The 22,759-nt window shown below is 40.6% G+C and overlaps 1 protein-coding gene across 9 annotated transcripts in view; it reads right to left on the bottom strand.

Annotated features, from left to right (window-relative positions):
- The window catches only part of Mon2 (MON2 regulator of endosome-to-Golgi trafficking), a 78,686-nt gene continuing 55,927 nt past the window's right edge, over positions 1-22,759 (bottom strand). For 3 of the 9 annotated variants that reach the window (XM_087557290.1, NM_001414945.2, XM_087557292.1), the window contains 10 exons: positions 20,741-21,363; positions 18,149-18,292; positions 17,563-17,580; positions 17,158-17,286; positions 15,605-15,795; positions 14,533-14,593; positions 13,110-13,233; positions 9,934-10,141; positions 7,293-7,375; positions 1-3,605 (listed from right to left, as the gene is read on the bottom strand). In XM_087557290.1, the coding sequence (XP_087413416.1) occupies positions 3,442-3,605; positions 7,293-7,375; positions 9,934-10,141; positions 13,110-13,233; positions 14,533-14,593; positions 15,605-15,795; positions 17,158-17,286; positions 17,563-17,580; positions 18,149-18,292; positions 20,741-21,363 (1,745 nt within the window). In that variant the 3' untranslated portion in view covers positions 1-3,441. Of the gene's footprint in view, positions 3,606-7,292; positions 7,376-9,933; positions 10,142-13,109; positions 13,234-14,532; positions 14,594-15,399; positions 15,796-17,157; positions 17,287-17,562; positions 17,581-18,125; positions 18,293-20,740; positions 21,364-22,759 lie in introns of all 9 variants that reach the window. The other 6 variants (XM_087557293.1, XM_087557291.1, NM_001040176.4 and 3 more) reach the window with 4 other exon arrangements.

Here is a 22,759-nt window from a genome sequence, read left to right on the forward strand (position 1 = left end):
TCAAGAGATACAAAATGTTTAATTCAAATGACCATAAAGGATTAAAAACTATTTGTCCACCATATGTAAGTCAGTAATACAACATGTCATATAACTCCCTGTTCTTCTTACGAATAACTAAAAACCAAAAACCAAAAAAAAAAAAAAAAAACCCAGTTCAGTCTAATAAAGATGGCCTTATAGCACTTAGCATAGTAAACTGTAATGCTTTAGACAAGTGTCTCCAAAATGCCAAATCCAGTAAGTGGGACACTCTAGGCTGCTGGTAATGCTTCTGAAGAGACTATTTTTGTCTACCTTTGTGGTAGTTTCCTAGAAAAATCTATAACCCATAATAATCTGAGGCTGGACATTAATCTATTTTGGCTCTTGATTTTCAGTTAATTTCAGTGGCAATTACAGGTAAGTATTTCCTCAAAGTGTTCTCTCTGTCTTAGTGGCTCTTAGCTCTTAGCCATGTCTTAAAGTTTGGCTACACACATGGATTACTCCACCTCTGAGGAGTGCGTCCAACAGTGCCTTTGATTGACGTGACTGTCAAGAGTGATCATTATAAGGGATCTATTTCCAATGTTCTCTGGTCTATTAGTTCACTTGCAGTTTTCCAGCTGACCATTGGCCAAATGCTCACCTAGGACTAGGTGGTACCAAACTGACAATAAATATAACATTTGAAACCCTGTAGAAGAAAGGTCAAATAATTGTTATTGGCTGCTACTTAAAGTGACTTATTCACTATGATAACATAAAGAAAATAACTTCTCCATTGTTTTCTTCTGATGCTCTATATAATTTAAAGAATGTTGGAAGCGTTGACTTAATAACCCTTCTGTGAGGAAACAAGTGAGACCATCAGTGTTAATGTAGTAAAAATATGAACAAGTTAAAAGCATTTCTTTTCTAGTCAGACTTAATAACAAGTTCCCCCTACCTTTGGCACACAAAAGGCTTTTAATAGATGGTATGCAAAATGCATACAGTAAAACAAAACTTTAAGATTAATTGTAAGAAATAAGACATGAAATTACTCCTTCTCTTGTACAACCAGAACCCAAAAGATGACCTATGCGAGTAAGTAATTCCACTGAGACCTCCATGATCACCCATAGTGGGGACAGTCTGTCATTCAGTGGTGAAGACTCATTTTGAGAGTTAAAACTCACTGACTTGGACAGGAGGCAATGATGGGATTCATCTTAGTGTTTCACGATGGGAACTTTTGGAGATTTCCTTGCATCTAGTAACCCCATGCAGCCCAGGTCTTGTGCTGACTGCGGAACCCAGGTTATATTTGCAGGGCGAGGACAGTGCATCAACTCTCCGAGACTAGCACATTTTAGAGGATGTAGCCTAGAAGCATGATCGACCCAAAAGCACTAATGACTTGGACTCACTCCTTGGGGGTCGAGAGGGATTTTGGGGGAAGCCTGTCATTCTATCAAGGGAGTGGCCTGCATGCTTGACATTGAGACTGGCATTGGTTCCTCATCACATTATATTTTGAGCTATACAGTGTGACATTGGTATTAAAAACTAATACTGTATTAATTTAAATTATTTACCTGATATAAGTGTACGCTGTAGACCCTTGACTCACAGATAACCTTCACAGGAGAACACTCGTTCAGATTGCAATTGGTCTGTTACTTCTCATGAGCAGACACTTACTTTATAAAAGAAACCCACGGCAATATTTTCAAAATGTTGCCACTCTTATTGATATGTTATCAGTGATATTCCTATTCTTTAATTCACAAGTGAATATATCAAAATATAAAAAATACACAGCTTGAGTCATTTTTTTTACAGCTTTAAGAAAACACTGACAGCGCAGTCTATGAAATGCCATGTATTACCTTAACCTCAAGTGAAATAATAAAATAGAAATTCATTGATTCATGTGAGTAAAAATAATATTCCTTCAAAATAGGCCTTGCCACACATACACAGAATATAGTGCAAATTAAATCATCACATAATTAAAATAGCCTCAAAACTGTATCTCCTTGACTACCCGACTCTAACGCCTCCTTCTAGGTGTATGATAATTTTGGAAAGACCAAAATTTATAAATCTTGTTAAAGTAAAAAGCTTTCTGGTGCATTAAAATAATATTAACCTCACTTACTTCTTTTTAATAGCAATGTTTTCAACATGTTTCATGTCTCAGCACTTGTGAAATAAAATTTTAACTTGGAAAAATATTATAACAGCATAATTAATTAAAAAAATACAGCGAGCTAGGTCAACGTCAGTTTGTAGAGAGGTCAGGTACTCTGAGCTTTCCTTCTTCCTGAGGGCAGAAGGAGGGTGGCAGGAGCTCTTTCCCGAGCACAGTGAGCTCCCTGCTCTTGGAAATGCAGGCTTCTCCAAACGCCCACTTGCCCTGTGTGTGACACATGCTTTACATACTATGGGTTAGCCTGGTGCTATTTCTTCTTGGAAGGAACCCAGAAAAGGACACAGAGAAGAACAAAACCTCACAGGCAAAGTTTCATGAAGTATAAAGTCATCTTGCCTCAGTCGTCATTCAGCACATGTCACAGGAAGAAACCATAGGAATATAAAATATGAAAAGTCTTTAAAATCCAGACAGCAAGTGTAAAAACAGACGCATGAAAGTTCAGAGACAGGCTTAAAGAAATGAGGTATGATCCAGTCATTCTGCTACAACGTGTCTCTGTATTACGTTATGACTGCATTTCAAAGGTGCAAAGTCAGCGAATCATACCTTCTGCTGCTGTGCTCACACAATCCTTCCGGTCACCAATAATGCATGTAAAAAGAATGAAGCCAACTGTATGAGTACACGATAAGCTTATCTGCCCCAGAAGAAGGCAAATCAGAAGTAAAAACGTAAGCAAACAGTTTGTATTAATAATAAATACAGCTTCGAGCATTTAACATCATCAATATTTTAAAATTTTAAATAAATGCAAGTATTTTATACAGAACTGTACCATTTATTATACACATAGTATATCATTTCCCTTTGTTCACAAAGGCTGGTTGATAGTATGGAATGTTACAGTACCACCTTGAATAAAATTTTAGTACAATTCTGTACTTGAAAAAGGGTGCAAAACACCAGCCTCAAAAATCTGAATGGAAATATCTTTCTTTTTAAAAAGTACATCATTAACACACACACAACAGACTATACATAAGCTCACTTTTATCAACTGAAGATGTGGTAGCAGGTACGATGTAGTGTTCCTTATCCCACCCAGCAAGATCACTCATTAAAAGGCTCACGTCCTCCAGGAGACTTTGTTAACATGTAGCTTTTGTATGAATTACTGCACCCAGATAATTACACTTTAATTTAAAGAAGGCAAACGATGGCTGCCAAGAATGACTTCAGTAGAGCGTCCTTCCTCTACAAGACTCAGAAGAAGGCGTTCCTTAGGGTGTCTCTTCCTCCACATGTACTGTAGCTGCTCAAGATTCTCCATTTTGAACTTTGGATGCTGGTGGCTGCATGAAGTCCTTAAAGGGAACCAGTGCCTCTTTAAGAGCAGAGCAGACGTCTGAGGATGAGCAGGTGATGCACTCTACTAACGTAGGGTATAAGGCAATTACTTGTGCCCAAGTATTTCCATCAACTGTAATCAAAAAGTACAAAAAATTCTCAAAACAGTGAATATAAACAGTATGGTCACCCAATTTATATAAACACAATGAAAAATATAACAGAAATGGTTCTATAAGCATCTTTTAATTTCTTAATTTTATAAGACTTCATGATATAAGTAGTAAAGTATAAAAAGGAAGAGATGATAGAGAATTATGTACTTAGAAATTAGGGAAGAAAGTATTAGGGGCTAGAGATGGCTTGGTGCTCAAGAGCACTTGCTGCTCTCACAGAAGACCGGGTTTGGTTCTCAGCACCTACATGGCCGCTAACAGCTATTTCTAATCTCAGCTCCAGGGCCATCCAATGCTCTCTTCTGGCAAACATTCATACATAGAAGATAAAAACAAGTAAATCTTAAATGAGGAAGAGAGAGAAATAAGCAGTGAGGTTAGTCATAGATACCAACAAACCCTGCAAGTTAACAAAGTAGCAGAATGACCCAAAACGTTATTTTCTGTATAGTTACCAGAAAACAGAGTGTGCATGTTAAGAACAAATAGAAAACTGTCTTTTGCACTTGCCTACTACACATATCTTCACATGAATTTCTCAGTAATACCCTTGATAGCAGTCTGAATTTCACGTTACTGCACAGATGGAGCCGTCTTACAGAGCTTGCTAGTCTTTAATGTGTACCGCAAGACTGGACAGAGAGCCAACCTGCTTTCCTCGCCTCATCCACCAACGGGCGGATGCTTTCCACCAGGTGCGCAGGAGTGGCCCACCAGAACCAGTAATCTGCTTTACTGAAATCCCGGGGGTTACATTTTTACTTCCTGTTGTTTGCTGGGGTCTGACTCAGGGTCATGTACAAGCAGGTGTTATACTGCCAATCTGTACCTCAGGCCTTCTTTTTTACCCTTTATTCAGAGACAAGTGGCTCAGCAAGTTACCCAGGCTGGCCCCTCCACCACATTCTCTAGTAAGTGCATTGTCAATCCTCACATAAAACCTGCCGGCACATGTCATGTTATTGTGTGGAACAAATCTGCAGTCTGGGAGGAAGAGCAGCACACAAGAAAGAGTACTGTGTAAATGTACAAAGCACACTCCCTCTTTTGGGGGTTGTTGAGATAGGGTTTCTCTGGTAGGTGGCCTTGGCTGTTTGGAACTTGTTCTGTATACCAGGCTGAATTTAAACTCAGAGATAAGCCTGACTCTGCCTCCCAAGTGCTGGTATTAAAGGCATGTGCCTTTAATATGTCTGGCTCAAAGCACTTTTAAAAATTATTTCATACTTTACTCTAATTTACTAAGTGGTAACCCCCCCCCCCCCAATAAGGCAGTGCTTGGTATCCTGGTCAAGTCAGGAAATTGTTCTCTATCTCAGTTCTCTTGATGTAATATAAGGAAAGGAGTTTCTTAACATAGTCTCTCTATTTCTGAAACAAGTCCCTGGTCAAATAAGCTTGGTACACGTCACACATATCTTTCCTCTTAAAGACCAACAATTCATATGAATTCACTAGAGGCTTACAGTAAAAGAGCGTACTCAAATTTATATAATTTGCAGTTTCCCATAAGCATATAAGATGCTTATGGGATTTTTTTTTTCATCTAATGTGTTTTGACCCTGCTCAGTGCTGAAGTTATTTCTTTAGTTCACTTCTATGAAAAGTTCTATGCATCTGCTAACTCCTTTTCTTTCTTTTTCATATATATATAAAAATATATAATTATATATTATTATATGTGAGCACACTGTCACTGTCCTCAGACACATCAGAAGAGGACATCAGATCCCATTACAGATGGTTGTGAGCCACCATGTGGTTGCTGGGAGTTGAACTCAGGACCTCTGGAAGAGCAGTTAGTGCTCTTAGCTGCTGAGCCATCTCTCCAGTCCTAACTCCTTTTCTCAAACAGGTTTCTTCAGGACAGGGCTGGAAGGAGAGAATGGGCTGCACTGGTGAAAATAGGGACTGGCGGGTGGGTGAGTAATCACTTTTCTGCTTTTTACCTGTCTGAAATGTTAAGAATTTGAACCAAGACCAGGAAGATGGCTTGGCAGGTAAAGCTGACTGCAGCCATGCCGTACTCTGTGTGATCCTAACAGGTACTGGAAGAAGAGAACCAAGTCCCTCAAGTTTGTGTCTGACCCATACATGTGGTGTGGCAGGGTACAGCCCTCCACACACAGTAAATATCATGTTATAATAAGAATGTTAATATAAGAAGAATCCACACCATACTTCTTTTCACTTTTGCTTTGGGGATGGAGGTTGGCTTAAAAGAAATCAGAAAAGGAACAGAAAAACAAAACAAAAAAGCCAGGCACCGCTGCTCTGGGAAGTTGTCTTTGGCCATACTTTCTACTGAGCCGCAGAAGAGCATCCAGATGGAAACTCTACTCTGGCCAGACAAACAGTCAAACAGCTTTGGCTTATTAGAGGAGATACATGAAGATGACCCCAGACACAGAACTTGTACTCAGTTCTTACAGCATGTTTTAAAGCCCACCATAATTTCCGAAGGACTTTCTGACAGAAAGCCAGGTGTACTAGCTCATACCTGTCACCCAGGACTCGGGAGGTAGAGGGAAAGAGGTTAGTAATTCAAGGCTATCCTCTGCTGATAGTTCAAGGCCATCATGACTTATATGAGACTCTGTTTCCTAAACCTCAAACTATAAAATGAATATCAAAGAGATGCATGTATCGATATGAAAGAATATATATAATGTTTGTTGAGTGAAAAATAGACAAGAAAAAAGTGATTACAAACAGGGGATATTGTTATTTATCTGTATAGAAAACTGAGGGTTACTGGAGTGTGTATTTTGTATTACATATGTGTGGGAACTGACTTTCTCCTCTTGTCATGTGGTTACTGAACTCAAGTTCTCAGGTTTGGTGCTAGTGCCTGACCCAGGAGCACCTCTGTTTTAAGTTATGTATATTTATATAGCCTACTTAAAAACTTACCATCAAATAAAATAATAAAAACAAAGCCTCTTAAAAATGTTAAGTCTTCAAATGCCTCACTTCCGGCCACACTATAGTAGGACAGTATTAAAAAGTTTAAATGAAATCTGTTGGTTCTCCTGCATTGGCTTGGACTGGCTATGTGCAATCCACATGACTCTGACAGAAAAGCTGGCATTCTTATCTCCTCCCTTCTTTCTTGAGGAAGCCTATTAAACTTTTCTAATTTATCACTATTATGGTTACATCAAAAAACCCCTCACTTCATTTGTTTAGAGCATAATTCTAACTTCTACATTTGTTCTGTATTTGTGCATATGTGTATGCAGGTGCACACATATGTGTGTGCATGTATGTGCAGAGGCCAGACAGCACCTCAGGTGTTGTTCTTCAGGTACTATTTTTGTTAAAATAACGTGTACTGTCTTTATCACTGTGTCTCTGGTATAAATATTTGGGTGTGCTCAGAGTTGGTTCTCTCCTATCTTGATCTGGTCGCCAGCCTAGGCCATCTTGCTGGCATATGTGGTTTTTTTTAACAAGTTAATTTTACTGAACTGACATGAATTGAGTTTTTTGTCATGGAGTGAACTGAAGAACAAAGAACATAATGGCACTCATGTTCAGCTACCTTAGTGATAACACAAAGATACAACGCAGTGCCAACACTGGCAGAGAGGGCGGAGCGTGCAACGTGTGTAGCACAGGCAGCCAAGTTCGCAAGCACTCACCATTCTCAGGCTGAGTCTTCTTCAGTGAGTCAATGAGAGTACTGACAGCTTTTAGAACAAAGATGATTTCTGTTACTTGCTGTCTGAAAAGGATGAGAGATGATTTCCCTTAGGATTTTTTAAGATACAACATGTAATTTTTTTCTCACAAAGTCTGTACAAATACATATAATTTTGGAGAAATATTAACTACAATAAAATAAAGAGGTTAAAATCCCTATAAAAGGAAAAGTCATCAAGCACATAGCAAACACGTCCATACCATGTTTACTGCCGATCTGAGGTTTCCTCACCAAATCTGATTTGTGGTTATGCTTACTAAGATTATCAATGGTAAGGGGCATAGCTTCCTGAAAATCCGCCTTTACAGGGCGGCCTCTGCCACTACCTGCAATTACTTTTGTTTTTTTCAGACAGGGTTTTTCTGTGTCATCTTGCTGTCCTGGAACTTCATTTGTAGACTAGGCCAGCCTCAAACTCAAGAGGTCTGCCTGACTCTGTCTCCTGAGTGCTGGATTAACGACTTGTGCCATTCCACTGTTTTATAATACAAGCTTTAAAACTTCCTAAAACACGACTTTTTGTTTTCTAGTTAATATTAATAGAAATTTGCCAAAGATGGAATGGAAAAGCTGCTTTTAATACCGACTATGTGTTTTGTTGTCGTGCTGCTGAAAGTGCTCTCAGAACTGCAGGGATACTCAGGTAGTTTTCGTTTCCTTACTGTAATTTTAATATGACAATCACAGAACATGCCTGACATTAACTCTGAGGCAGCCATTTAGCAACATTTAACAAAAACGAATAAGCACGTAATAAAAGATCCAAGGGTGACAAGAACACCCTGGTCTCTTCCTTCCAACAACAGCAATGGTGGGTCTTGCTCTAGCGTCCCTTCTACTGCTGGTACAGAGCTGAGCTATAGTCCCACAGACAGCCAGGCCTTTCCAGTGCTGCGCAGGGCACTCTGTCAAGCCTTATAAATAATATATCTGAGGCGGGATCTCACACATCCCCCAGGCTGATATCAAACGTGTAACTTTGAACTTCTGATCCTCCTGCTTCAGTTACCTGTCTGCTGGGATGAGAAGCCTCACTAGCAGGCCCTGTTGATGTAGTTTTGGGGACTGAACTATGTCGAGTACTTAAACATCTGAACTACATCCCCAGGCATCAACTGTTGCAAGCAGACTGGTGTTGAAATGCCGCTTGTAGAAAACACATAATACTGCGACACAGAATCAAACAGCTTCATCAGATGACTATAAATAGAGCTCCAATTACAGAAAGCAGATAGTGTGGAGGAGACAGCTCAGCGGCTGAGACCATGTACTGCTCTTGCAGATGGTCTGCGTTTGACTGTGAGCACCTGCGTCAGATGGCTCGCACTGCTGGGAGCTCTAGCCTCAGAGCATCACATACCCCTGCTTCCTGCAGGCACCTGTACTAATGCCCACATACTCACACATAGATAAAGATAGCACAAATAAAATTTACAAGAAATAAGGAGCTAGTTAAATCTTCAACCCAAAAATGAAGGAAAGAGGATATTTTCTGAACATTTATGATCTAGTAATAATATTCACTTAAAGCAGGTTTATCTCTGCTCGTTCATTACATATCAGGAATCAACTTTAATCTACTTTTAATCATGTCCATAATCATTTTGTGACTTTCACTCACCAAATTAGAAAACTGTAAAATAAACTCTAAATGAGTGAAGAAGTTTTAAATCTTAAAAATTGAGGAAAAGGCATTCATATGGTCCTGAGAAGATCTAAACTGGTACAGAACTGTAGCAGGAGTTTGGGGAGACATGGGAATGATTAAAGAGAAATCCTGTCCTTTGTCTGAGCACTTCCAACTTCAGAGACTGATGAAGCCATCAGGGTGCATGTGGGATCCGTGAGGGATCTGCTTCTCTACCAGAACCCCATCACAAGGAGGTCACTGTCCCTAACTCTTTCCTGACCTGGGGACTTCTGTCCTTTCATACTTTGTTTCCACTTAAATTCCAGTTTCAACATTAAAAAAAAAATGATTATATCCTCTGCTGAATTCCAGTCCATAGCTCAACTGAGCTCAGCCCTGCAGCTCCTGCCATGGACACAAGCTGGGTACAAGAAGCTTAGGGGCAGCTTAGTTAAACACATTAGAAAAAAACTGGGTTTTAAGACAGGAACAGGTGACACAAACCAAGAAATGTCAATCAAAGATAACCTAGAAGTGATTAATCTGTTAATTTCTCTTTAGAGAAAAAGATTGTGTTTTAAGGCAAATCCACAAGTTCTTATGCAGAAACCTCTGGCAGAGGATCTCTTTTCAGATTCAATATTTTTTAGGTTCAAAAGGCACATGTATCACATAGTTATTAATCTACAAGAAAGGCCTGAAGTAGCATAATAATAATAATAATAATAATAATAATAATAATAATAATAATAATTTATCTGCAGCAAAGCCTATAAATGCTTACACTGCAGAAGGCATACACAGTTATCAATGACTTATGCTATAGAAGACACATACAGTTATCAATGACTTCCGTTCTGACTAGTTCACATAAGAAATCTCTTGGTTTTGAGCAATCTTTGTTACTACTGATAATGTCAGTGTATTCCCCCCTTAATTAAATGCATACCTTGGGAGAGGACATTTTCCACTCAGCCTCTCATCTTCTATGTAGCGATGCAGAACATCCTGAGACCTCTTTAAAAGCACAGAGAGTGCCATTCGTGAGATGTAGCCTTCCTGGGGTGTTGTGACTTTGTTACTGAAGGAAAACTGGAGTAATGTTTCAAAACACATTTTAGAAAATTCTTCTCTCAAACGAATGTCAATCTCTGCTTCTGTAAAATTAGCAATATTTGATTGTTAAAACAGTCAACATTAATAACAAGCCTAGCAAGCTAGGAATAAAAATACTCTATCAGTAAGATGAAAGGCACTAATGAACAACCCATAGTTAATAATACTTAGTAAATATTTAGTAAATAACAATTTTCCCTCTTGAAATGTGAAAAACAAGGCTGCCCATAATCAACATGGTTTTTGTTTTCCTCTGTTTAGTGTGGTGTGTTTGTGTATGCGTGTGTGTGCATGCACTCATACCACATTATACATGTGGAGGTCAGAAGAAAACCTGTAGGAGCCAGTTCTTTCCATGTGGGTTCCAGTAACTGCACTTAAAGTGTCAGGCTTGGTGGCAAGCATCTTTCCAGATGGCTATAAAGTGCATCTCAAGGGCAAGGGACGCCCTTGGTTGGCAGAGTGTTTGCCTAGCACACATGAAGCTCTGAGTTTGACTTCCAGCCTCAATCCCCAGTACCACATAAAGTAGACACGGTGGCATATGCCTGCAACTCCAGCATGAGAAAGAGAGGCTAAGGGCACTCTAGGCTACACAGGAAGTTTGAGGCCAGCTACTGAGGTATGCATTTTTTGAGGACAGTCTGGGGTACCTGAGACCACACCTTAAACAACAATGACAAAACCTAACAAACCTCTCAAGAGTTTAGTCTAAGTTAAAAGTCACAATTAATTGCCTTTTCTGTCTTATTCTCTTTCCCTCTTTCCTAACTACATGTTTTTCCAGAGCAGGAGCCTGCTCTGGTCAAGACTAGTTCTTCCTAGTCAAGCCTTTTAGCCAGAACTGGCAAGTAGCCCCATGTTCAGTATCCCAGAATTCTAGTTTCCTGCTTCTTCAGTTTACCCAGTTTCCATGAAGATATCCTGAAGTGGCTTCCTAAGAAGGGATGAGGGAAAGTAAATCTCTGTTGTTCTTCTGAGGATGCCATTACTTCACTGTGGTATGAGGTGTGGGAGGCTCCTAGCTGCTGTAGAGCTTTGGTGGGAAGTGGGAACTCTTCAATCCCACCCTGTCTGAGGCAGGAACCCTCTCTGCTCAAGTATGAGAACTACTGTCTGTACTCAGACTTGCCCAGCTGTGCCTAGGCACACACCTCCATGGGGAGAACTCTTCATTTCTAGCCACTAGAAGTCAAGTCTGTGAAAACCCTGCAGTTCCTATGAGAACTTGTGTGATATTGATATTAGGTTGACATTCTGTGATATGTCTTACTGGGGCCTTTTGTCCTTGACTGTTGGGGCACAGAGTTATCATTTCTAATGTGAGGACATATGTCTTCAGTAATATCCTTTTCTATATTTCTCTGTTCCCTCCTAGAAGACACAGTTATCAGAGGGACCAGATAAACACCTCTGATTAATTTGATTTCATTCTGATCTTAGCAACATCTAAGCATTGGTTTCTGCTCTATTTTCTTGATTACTGCTGTGACTTGAATGATGGTCTCTGGCATTTGAACACTCCACATTCCACAGGTAGAAGCACTGTTTGGGACGCTTAGGAGGTATGACCTTGGTGGAGGTGTGTCATTAGGGGTAGGCTTCGAGGTTTCAGAGTCATACACTATTCCCAGTACACATATGTGCCCCCCAATCACCCCCTCCCCAACTCTTGCTTTCACTCTCAGTTTCCTGCCTGGGGTTGAGGATGTGAGTCCTCAGCTGCTGCCCCACTCCCTGCCTGCTGCACCTACACGTCCCTGTGATGTGCTTTCATCCCTCTGGAAGAATCTCGGTTTCTTTTATTTACTAATTATTTTAGCTTTCCCCTTAGAGTCTGTGAAGTCTGGTCATTGGGTCATGCCAAATAGCTAAGAACCAAGTGATCATGGTAATTTGCTTAGCATGGAATGTCTTTCTGTATGTGTTTTCAGAAAACTCCAAGGTAAAGCTGAGGCAACGTGCTTTATGCAGAGCCCCTGTGAGAGCGGTGAGCGCCTTTCTTTCAGGGTTGGTACACTCACACCACACACTGGTGTTGGTACACTTCACACCATACATGGCAGGCAGGGGTATCGGAATCCTCCTAGGACTAGTGCATACCTGGTGACTCAGCACTTGAAATATTTGTACCTAATTTTAATTGTACTCTATTAAAATATCTACCATTTTAATAAGTATAATATAAAAATTAAGTCCACTTAATTATTTTCTCTGAAATTCCCATGCTGATTAAACTTACAGACCAGTTTTTTAAAATGTTGGGGTGAGTGGAAAAACCCTTGGCTTGTGAAGTAAGCTAAGCAGCAAGAGAGTCATCTAGTGGCCAAACTGATAAATGTTCTTTAAAACCTCAGTATTCCTGGGTCTAGTGAAATGTTGGGATTAAGGATACATACATAATATCCTGCAAATATTTATTATCTCACAGAAAAAAAATCCCATCATGTCACAACTACATCTGAGATTTGAATACATGTTTTAGTAACTAGAAATAATAAATTTAGACATATGAGAGGGCACAAAGAACACAGCAGTTCTTTCTTATGACAGGGTGTTCTTTCAATCCAACTAAACTCATTCCTTTCTCTAATACTGTGGTACATATCCTTAGAAATGTTTTCAACAATGTGGCACCTTTCTAGCACAGTGCAGTACACAGTAGGCACTCATTGTCTGCTCCTTTAAGAAATGTTAGGAAACTCTTTCCCTACTAGAACCAACATTCTAAGTGGCAGAATATTCTTTTTTGAAGTCATAATCATCTATGACTTCAAAATCGAGTAAATTCTTTCTATCAACATGCATAACTTCATCAGATTCCAGAAATACCATGTGATTCACTTAATCAGAGCTTACAAATATGGACATACCTACCTTTCCCCTCCTAAAACGTCACATTCTATATCACATTCCTAAGATCCCCCCACCCTCCACTTTATATATAGCAGGCAGAGGACTAGCCACGCCCTGTTTCCTACCCCTGTGAGGAGACTCTGAACCACACACCTGTAAAGGAGGACGGCTGGGAATGGATGGAGCCCCTGTTGAGCATGGTCATCATCTGAGCCACAAACGCTTTAGGAATGAGGTTGGCATAGGGGAGGATCTCCGCGCTGATGAGCTGAACAACCTAGAGCAAAGGGGAGTCAAGTCTACCCTGTCCTTGGAAGAGATGAGCCTATTCAGATGATCATTTCTAGAGTGAAAGCTAAGTGTTACTTTAAAAAGGTAACGAACCTTCTCTGATGGCAGTACATGAACGTTTTAGTGTTACTACAACATGACCACTAGCCTGTCTCTTCATCCATCTTACCTATAAGGAGAGTCAACACTAAGGTTTACTGTGCTACAGTTTTAATGTATGTTGATCTTCACCCAACCATAAATATATATAGGAAAATGCCCAGCCATATATGAAACTCACCCTTGCTAAAATACCCAAAATTAAAGTTAAACTTATTTTTCATTAACCAGAAATCATGAACTATGAGAAATTAAAGTCACAATCATTTTTGTCACATGCTTATCCTAACATACAGTTCATTTTATCCTCTGGAGGAAGAGAAAAGCTCACACAAGGTTTAAAGAGCAATGGCACAGAGGCAAGACTGTATAGGCTACACAATGTCTAGATTTTCAAGCATACACAGGAAGATAATGTGTTTGCTTCAATTAAATGTTCAGCTACCTCAGAGACAACAGATGAATCCCAACTCCTTCACCAACCAGAAACTCAAAGCTAAGAAGCTTCAAGGTTGGCAAGATGGCTCGGCAGGTACTGAACCATGTAAGAGGGGAAGGCTCCACAAAGTGTGCTCTGACCTGCATACAAGTATACAAGACACACAGACACACACAGACACACACACAGACACACACAGACACAGACACACACAGACACACAGACACAGACACACACACAGACACAGACACACAGACACACAGACACAGACACACATACACAGACACAGACACACAGACACACATACACAGACAGACACACAGACAGACACACACACACAGACACACACACACACACAGACACACACACACAGACAGACACACACAGACACACACACAGACACACACACAGACACACACACAGACACACACACTGACAGACACACACACTGACAGACACACACACACAGACACACACACACACAGACACACACACTGACAGACACACACACACAGACACATACACTGACAGACACACACACACACACAGACACACACAGACACAGACACAGACACACACACACACACACACACACACACACACACACACACACACACACACACACACAGCCGGGGGAGAGGCATGTAGGACACATTCACCCTTCCGTACTAATATTAAAGTCTTCACAATCCATTTATCATTCTCAAATACAGTAAAACACAGGAAAAATTTTCTAAGCTTGCTTACTTCAACATCAATACTTTCATTTCTTTGAAATTCTTGAATAGAGAGATTATCTGGAGGTATGCTACAAAAGAAAAAAGAAAGACTTGATTTCCTTTCCAGAACAAACAAACTGGAGACAAACAGCATTCATGTGAGGAAACATTAGCTCTTCCTGCTCAGACTGAGACTTAAAGGAAGACACTTTTAAATGACAGGACTTACTGTAAATGAGCTGTTAAAACACTGCAAGCAATCTTAACTGAACATCTGTAAAACTAAACATCTCCCAGTGTAATGTATGAATGAGAAAGGTACCACAACTAAAGTCACCATTGAGAGTACACCTGATTTTATCTATGCTATATGATAGTGACAAAATATCCCCAATCAAGCCCATTATTAGTTTGTAATACAATACATTAAATTGTTTAGAGTAAATATGAGAGAACATCCATAAAGAAAAGGCCAAATTTAATTTTCTAAAGCAAAGTTATTACAGCAAGAAAAGAGAAGTCTTCTGAAAGAGAAAGGTGGGTGGAGTCTAGACTTTCTGACTCATGGATAGTAAGATACCATAAATGTATAGAATACTGTTTAAGAACAACTTTACAACAGCAGCAGCTGAATCAGCCAGTGTTGTAAGAGCTTTGTCTGCATCACTCTCACGTGTCTTCACGAAGTAAGCAGTGCTGTCCTAGTCAACACACGAGAAGACCAAGCTGCACGTGCCTACGAGTGTGTCTGCCAGCCCATCCCAGGGAAGCACGAGGCTCCAGTTGGGACCTGTGTTTCTGACATTTACATCTGTATCATTCTCTTTCATGTTATATGTATAAAACAGCAACAATGCATTCAGTTGATAGGTATAGTACAGAGTTTAATACCTACAGTTACATGCTTAGTAGGCCATGCCCTCTGCATCAAGCATGAGAACGTGTCCAAGGACAGACACGCCCTTCCAGTTGTGTGTGCAGCCCAGCAATGGTACAGTCAGTAACTGTCAATGGAGAAAGACTAAGACCCACATTTGAACAGTTGTAGATACAGTCTCCCATCTCTTTAAATGCTCTCCATTTTAGATCAACGAGCTGACCTTTTAGTAAAGAGGAAGTCTTCAAGCGTGCTGGCTAATTCTGGCCACATGCTGTCAAATTTCCCAGAGGAAGCGTGCTGTCGGGCAACAGGCAGCCCAATAGAAAGCACTTTGAGGAGAGAGGCTACCGCTAGTTTCCATGTGCTTTCAGAAGGGCATGAATACTTCAAACTGAGAGGAACCCTGAGAGTCTGCAGGGAAAGAGAAAGTTCCGTTTGGTTAAAACACACACAGCTGCATTCAAAACTAAATGGCATGTAAAACCATGAAAGCACAACGTAAGGATTTTCACTGAGAAGAGGTTAAGAAAGGCTGACTCTCCTAGGAAGACACACTGCATTTTGTTTGTGACTGAGAACCAGACTCAGGCCTTCTGTATTCTAAGAATGACCAGTACCTCTGAGCTAACCTCAGCTCTGAAAGCGACATGTGTGTGTTTAAATTGGACTCGGTAGCTCAGGCTGTAGTCAAACTCACTATCCTCCCGTCTCAGCCTCCCAAATATTGGGTTACATATGTGCTGCAACTGCAACCATGAGCTTTAACACGGTCTTATCTAAACATGAGTCATTAACTACCTCTCTGAATCTCAGTTCTCGTTCTTTAAAATCACAGTAAGGATACTATTTGAGAAGTTAGAGCTAAGAACAGAAAACATACCACTTTGCAGCATCCTGGTGTGGTTCTCCCAGTAGAAAGCATAGTTGCTAAGGGTCTCCTGCCCAAGAGGCTGATGCTGCCTATATGTTGTTCCCAGTGGCAAGAGGAGCGCTAACAACCTGAGATCCTTTCATGTTTGAGAACTAAAATTCCTTGAGTTTTACACTTTACTCAAACGTTTCATTGTACTTTCTCTAGTACTGCACTAAATTAATCATGCAAGAATATGAAACCTAGAAAGGGAGTTTAGCTTTAGATATGTCCTTCAAATAGAGGAAAGTTAAGAAACAAGAAGAAATGTAATGAACAAATGTTTAAGTTTTAAAAAGAAACCCAAACCTGGTGTTCTGCATGTGTACCATATAAGGAACTTATGTTCTGCATGTATACCATATAAGGAACTTATGTTCTGTATGTGTACTATATAAGGAACTTACGTTCTGTACATGTACCATATAAGAAACTTATGTTCTGCATGTGTACCATATAAGGAACCAGTGTTCTGCATGTGTACATATAAGGAACTGGCGTCTTAAAGATGAGTCTTCATCAATAGTTAGGCTAACACACTCACTCTGTACCCCAAGCTCTGAGTACCCGTAAAACTTGAGGACACTTAAGAACTGTAACAAATCTACTATGCAGAAGGACCTCACCCGGCTTAGGAGGAACTCAGCAGAAAGGCATCTGCCTGGCACTTTAGAGGCTCTGGGTTCAAGCCCTACTACTGAGGTACCCTCACTCCACTCCAAAACATCTCATATAATAAAAAAATGTGTTTGCCAAATACAGTTCATGTATCATGTTTTTCATTTATCCCAATATATTGCTTAGAGACATTTCAATCATTTTCTAATATCAAATAAAATTATAGAGATAAAAAGATATGCTACCTTAATAATACTCTGGAGGACTTTCTCGTTCACCACTGCTTTATGACAGGCCGTTTTTTGGTACAAATCCACAACTACTTCTAAAGACCTTTCAGCGAATGGTACGTAGTTCAAGGCCACCCATTCCGCCTAGAAAGTAATGTTTCCACATGGAGTTAGAGGGGACCGAAGGAAACAATACTGTCTTTGAGAAGAAAGCTCCTTTTCCTTACAAGTTAGGCCTTGGTTCTAGATCAGATCACATTACATGCAAAGTTTTCAAAAAACATATGTACTGTATAAAAAGTAATTCTCATTCAGGCAAAAGTTACAGCTACTGGGGAAGCACAGAGAGCATTCTATGGAGACTGGGAAGATGTACTTTGTTGCCAGCAGGTTAGGACAGGTTTAGGAAATTTAACTCACCGGTGCAAATAGTTGGATCTATTGTGATTCCATTGTGATGCAAGACAAATAGAATGAGAAAAATTAATACATATTAAAACTACTTTTCGGACTATATAAATTATAATTTTTATGTTGAGTGAAGAAAATCAGCATGTACATGCATTCAAAAATTTACTTTTGTTATAAATGAAGATACAATTTGCCAACTAAGGCTATCAAAATATATGTAAAATCCAACTAAATTTCACACCAGCAATGGACAACTTGTTTAGTACACACAGATTTCATCATCTTGTAGATACCTATTTTAAGGCAAAATCAGGCTTAGGGATTTATACCCATTTTGTAGAATGGGGCAGCAAAGAAAAGGATGGAAAGGAACTTTCTCTTTTGAAGAAACAAAGGAAGTGACAGGGCAAACTCTGAGAAGGACCCTGTGGAGAGGGAGATGGTAAGAGTCGCAGAGATGTCTCGAATAATACTTCTACTCTGTAACAGACACCTGAGTAGGAATGAACTCTTCCTTTCTAGGTAACCAAAGTCTGTCCTGATTGGAACTTGTTTACAGCGTAAACAAGTACAGAGTAGATGATTTGTGAACTACCTGGTTGTGTTTTGCATTTGCAATGTGCTTTGTCTCCAGCTGTCCATACTGTGGAGGTTTACAGGAGAACTCTACAAATGCCAGTAACTGCTCAAATATAGCGGGGTACATTATCTGCATGTTCTCTGGTCCAACGCAGATGGCCTGTGAAGCAAAACGTGAACATTAGGATGCACAGTGTGAAGTCTAGAAAGCTTTTTCTGTGCACGCATTTGCTCACCCAGAGTCCCTTAAGCATCTCACATCCTATGCTGTCTTTTCACACTTGGAAAGCTGAACTACTAAAACACTAAACAAAAGGCAGCCTCACACTGTTTAATCAGGCTAAAGATGCTCTTAATGACATATGATTCATTCTTTAACACAGAGGGCAAAGGTCAAGCCTGTAGAGACAAGTGCAGGTGACTGGGGTGTGTATCTGAGATTTGCTACGAGCAGCCACAAGAGCAGCAGGAGCTCAAGACAAAGCTGACCTCACTGTAAGTGCTATAAACTCATGGACACAAAGCTGATTTCTGCCCCTTGCCCGGTCTACATATTCACAGGCGTCAGAGCTGAAACAAATCAATCTTTGAAACAATTATGCAAAATGTTTTCGGAGTCAATGCTCAGATAAATTCCCAGTAGTCACAATGAATAATTACTTCTGTTCTTTTTCTGCTAACGCAGTTATTAAGAAGTAAACTTCAGGTTTTTCCTTGAAAATAAAAGGTGTGTGCTGTTTTTTATTACTTTCTATGAGTATAAAACAGACTTGAATGTGCAGTTAAGGGAGTCCAAGAATCAGGGAATTTTCCAAATGACAAGATTTTTCTAATAGAAAACCTTTTTTATTCACTTTAGGGAAATATATAAACGATATATTTGTACAATTTAATCAGAGGGGGAAGGCATTGTGGTTTGAATAGGTTTGGCCCCCACAGACTCATGTGTTTGAATGCTTGGTCCATGAGGAGTGGCGCTATTAGGAGGTGTGGCCTTGTTGGAGAAGTGTGTCACTGTGGAGACAGGGCTTTGAGGTGTCATATATATGGTCATCTGCCCAGTGTGGATGGCAGTCTGTGGATCACGATGTAGAATACTCAGCTCCTCTGATGTCTGTCTGCAAGCTGCCATGCTTCCTTCCATGATGATAATGGACTGAACCTCTAAAACTATAAACCAGGCCCAATTAACTATTTTCCTTAATAAGAATTGTCTTGGTCATGGTGTCCCTTCCCAGCAATAAAACCCTAAGACAAGTATGATGAGCTACATTTTTTTCTATAATGGAAACATTTAAAATCTTACTTTGATTTCAGTCATAGAAATTCATGCACCTCAAACAATCCTTGAATGTCAGGTTCTGTTACTTTTTTGACTTATTCACAATTTGTTTCTTGAACAATGGAACTACAGTTAAACAGGTAAGACTACTGCTTAGCTTGCTTGCCTCCAGGGAAGTGTAGGGTGCCGTGGTTATGTCCAGGGCTGTGTAGGGCGCCGTGGTTATGTCCAGGGCTGTGTAGGGCGCCGTGGTTATGTCCAGGGCTGTGTAGGGCGCCGTGGTTATGTCAAGGGCAGTGTAGGGTGCTGTGGTTATCATCAGAAACATCACCGGAGTTTCCACATTCTAGCTGGGAATAAAGGAGCCAGAACTAGAAAATAGGACTGTCTCCTCACAAAGGGACCTGAACGGCAGACAGTGGCTCTCTCGTGTCTTGGCTGATTACTGAGTTGGCCTTTTTGTTAATGTTTACTTCCTCACACTATAGCCAAGGCTGGGCTCAAACTTCATGTGAACCTTCCTATCTTAGATTTCCAAGTGCTGGGATTACAGCTTTTCTTTTCTTCTTCTTTTTTTTTTTTTTTTTTTTGGTTCTTTTTTTCGGAGCTGGGGACCGAACCCAGGGCCTTGCGCTTCCTAGGTAAGCGCTCTACCACTGAGCTAAATCCCCAGCCCCTTTTCTTTTCTTCTTAACACATTTATACATGTATATATACATGTTCATACCTTGGAATTTATGTGGAGCGCAAAACAACTTTTGAGAGTTCTCCTGCCATGTGGGTCCTAGGGACCATCACCAGGCTTGGTGGCAAGCTCCTTTACCTGATTGGCCATCCTGTTAGCCCTTGTTTAGGACCCTGAGAGTTATGGACGGAGGTATCAACTTGATAATCTACAAATGCTTTTATTTTGATATGGTCTTGCTTCCCAGTCTGGATTTAGTCATCATTTTTTATATGTTTATTGATTTGTTGTAAAAAACAAAACACATGGCTAAAAACACATATTTTAGAGCTGCAGTAAGAACACTCCCCCTTGTGTCTTAGTATGGGCTATCAACAATTCAGGATTAACTTTGACTAGAATTAGAAGACACAGGAGCTTCTTAACAACTCAAAATGGACCAGAATTACTTTCTTTTAAATATCTCAAGAATTAATTTAAAAAATCTTGACAATCTTAAATTTATCTCAAAGTGTACATACAGAGCAATCTCAGAAACTCCTAAATTTATCTTCTGAAATTTACTGTAAAAATAAAATAAAATAAAATAAAAGTCCAGAGAACCATGTCAATGCTGTTTATGCAGGCTAAAAGCCCGTTACCTTCTGGAGCACGTCTAAGGCGGTAAGCACAGCCTCCTGCAGACTTGTGAGGACGGCTTCCGTGTAAGACGGCAGAATGAAAGGAGACGCATCGGAACTGATGGGGACCGACACCGCACTGTGCAGGATGACGCCCAGCTTCTGCAAGTCAGCCATGCTGAAGCCAGCCTTTATGTGCTGGTATAGAGCCGGGAAGATCTGAATTAAGGCTGTAAGGAAAGGCTGGCTGGGGATGAAGGTCAGCTCATCAAAAGTGCTGGGGGGTTCTGTGCTTTCAGACCCAGTTCTGTGCCAGGTGTTCCAGGCAGCCCACCAGAGCTTCAGATCTTCAGCCTCGTCAGTCACCACGGGCGGCTCAGAGCTACATCTTCCAAGTTTTTCTCCAATGGAATCTGTTCTCACAAACGGCCTACTCAGGCCCTGGCCTGAAATGTTCCCTATAAGGACAGGCACAGGCACAGTACCTACAGGTGTCTCGGGCTTCTCTGAGTCTCGGGCAGGGGACACAATCTGTAAGATTTCCTGGAAGCTTTTCAGAGCGGCCAGGGACACTTCATTGTTTTTACTGAGTGCAGCTGACTGAATGTGGTCAAGAAGAACGTCCCAAGCTCTTGAAAAGTCTCCTGCATCAAGAAAAGGGGATTGTGTCAATTAGCATTAAAATGATCAAATTTTAGATACTTAGATACTTTGAAGCATAGTTGCTTTACTCAAAGGAATAAAATTAGGATCTAATGTACTAAGGCTAGGACTCATGGGCTGGCTCGATGGCTGAGCAGTTGAGTTGAAAGGCACTTGTCACACAGACTCACAACTGAGCTCCATCTACAGAACTGCAAAGCCAGGTAGGCAGCCTGCCTGTCCCTACAGTCCAGGCACTCCTGCGGTGAGCCGCCAGGTGCAGTCAGGACAGCCACACCAAAGCTCACAGGCCAGCTACCCTGTAGTACCCTAGGTGTCAGGGACAGAGACTGCATCAAACAGGTGGTAGGAGAGAATCAGTTCCTTCAGGTCATCCTCTGCCTTCCACCATGCATGCTGAGCAGAAAGCCCACACATGCCCTCCCATACACAATAATAAAAATTGCTAATTAAAAAACCCACAACCTGGGGCTGGGGAGATGGCTCAGTGGTTAAAGAGCACTGACTGCTTTTCCAGAGGTCCTGAGTTCAGTTCCCAGCAACTATGTGGTGGCTCACAAGCATCTGTAAGCCCTCTTCTGCTGTGTCTGAAGACGGTTACAGTACACTCCCGTACATAAAAGTAAATAAATAATTCTTTTTTTTTTCTGAAGCTGAGGACCAAACCCAGGGCCTTGTGCTTGCTAGGCAAGCACTCTACCACTGAGCTAAATGCACAGAACTAAATAATTCTTAAAAAAAAACAAAAAACAAACCCACAACCCCCACATAAGAGAAAATCTCTATAAATAGGTATGTATATGTTAAGTGGTGAATACACCTACTTAGAGGTTTTATTTACTTTTACCCAAGGAGACTAGAATAACCATATAGGAGAATAAAAGAGCTCTCATAAGGCTGTCGCTCCCCAGCTACCTTTATTAGTGATTTAACCACGGTCTCCCGCCCCTTCCTCCCTAGGATTAGGAGTTGAACTGGCATTTATTTTCCTGGATGGTAGGCAAGTGGTCCATCACTGAACTCTCTGCAGCCTAAGATGTTCTCCTTCCTAATCACTAGAGAAGTTATAACTTACAAGGGATGACATATGATTTTATTGTCTAAATGTTTAAAACAAGCTATACGCCATGCTTCATAATTCATGATAGCTTTCATGTTATAATGTTTTTATGCCTCCGAGTGTCCTCTAACATTCTTCAGTGGGATGGCAAGATGGCTGAAGCTGGGTGACTTGCTTCAGGTCTCATGGTCCACATGGTGGAAGGAGACGATTGTCCCTGAAAGTCTTCCTCTGACCTTCTCTTTATATATACCACACATATGCTACGGCATGTGTACGTGCTCCCCGTCACATACAAACAATAAACAACCAGTAAG

The sequence above is a fragment of the Rattus norvegicus genome, chromosome 7, assembly GCF_021556685.1.
Source record: "Rattus norvegicus strain SHRSP/BbbUtx chromosome 7, alternate assembly SHRSP_T2T, whole genome shotgun sequence".
Classification (NCBI taxonomy): domain Eukaryota; kingdom Metazoa; phylum Chordata; class Mammalia; order Rodentia; family Muridae; genus Rattus; species Rattus norvegicus.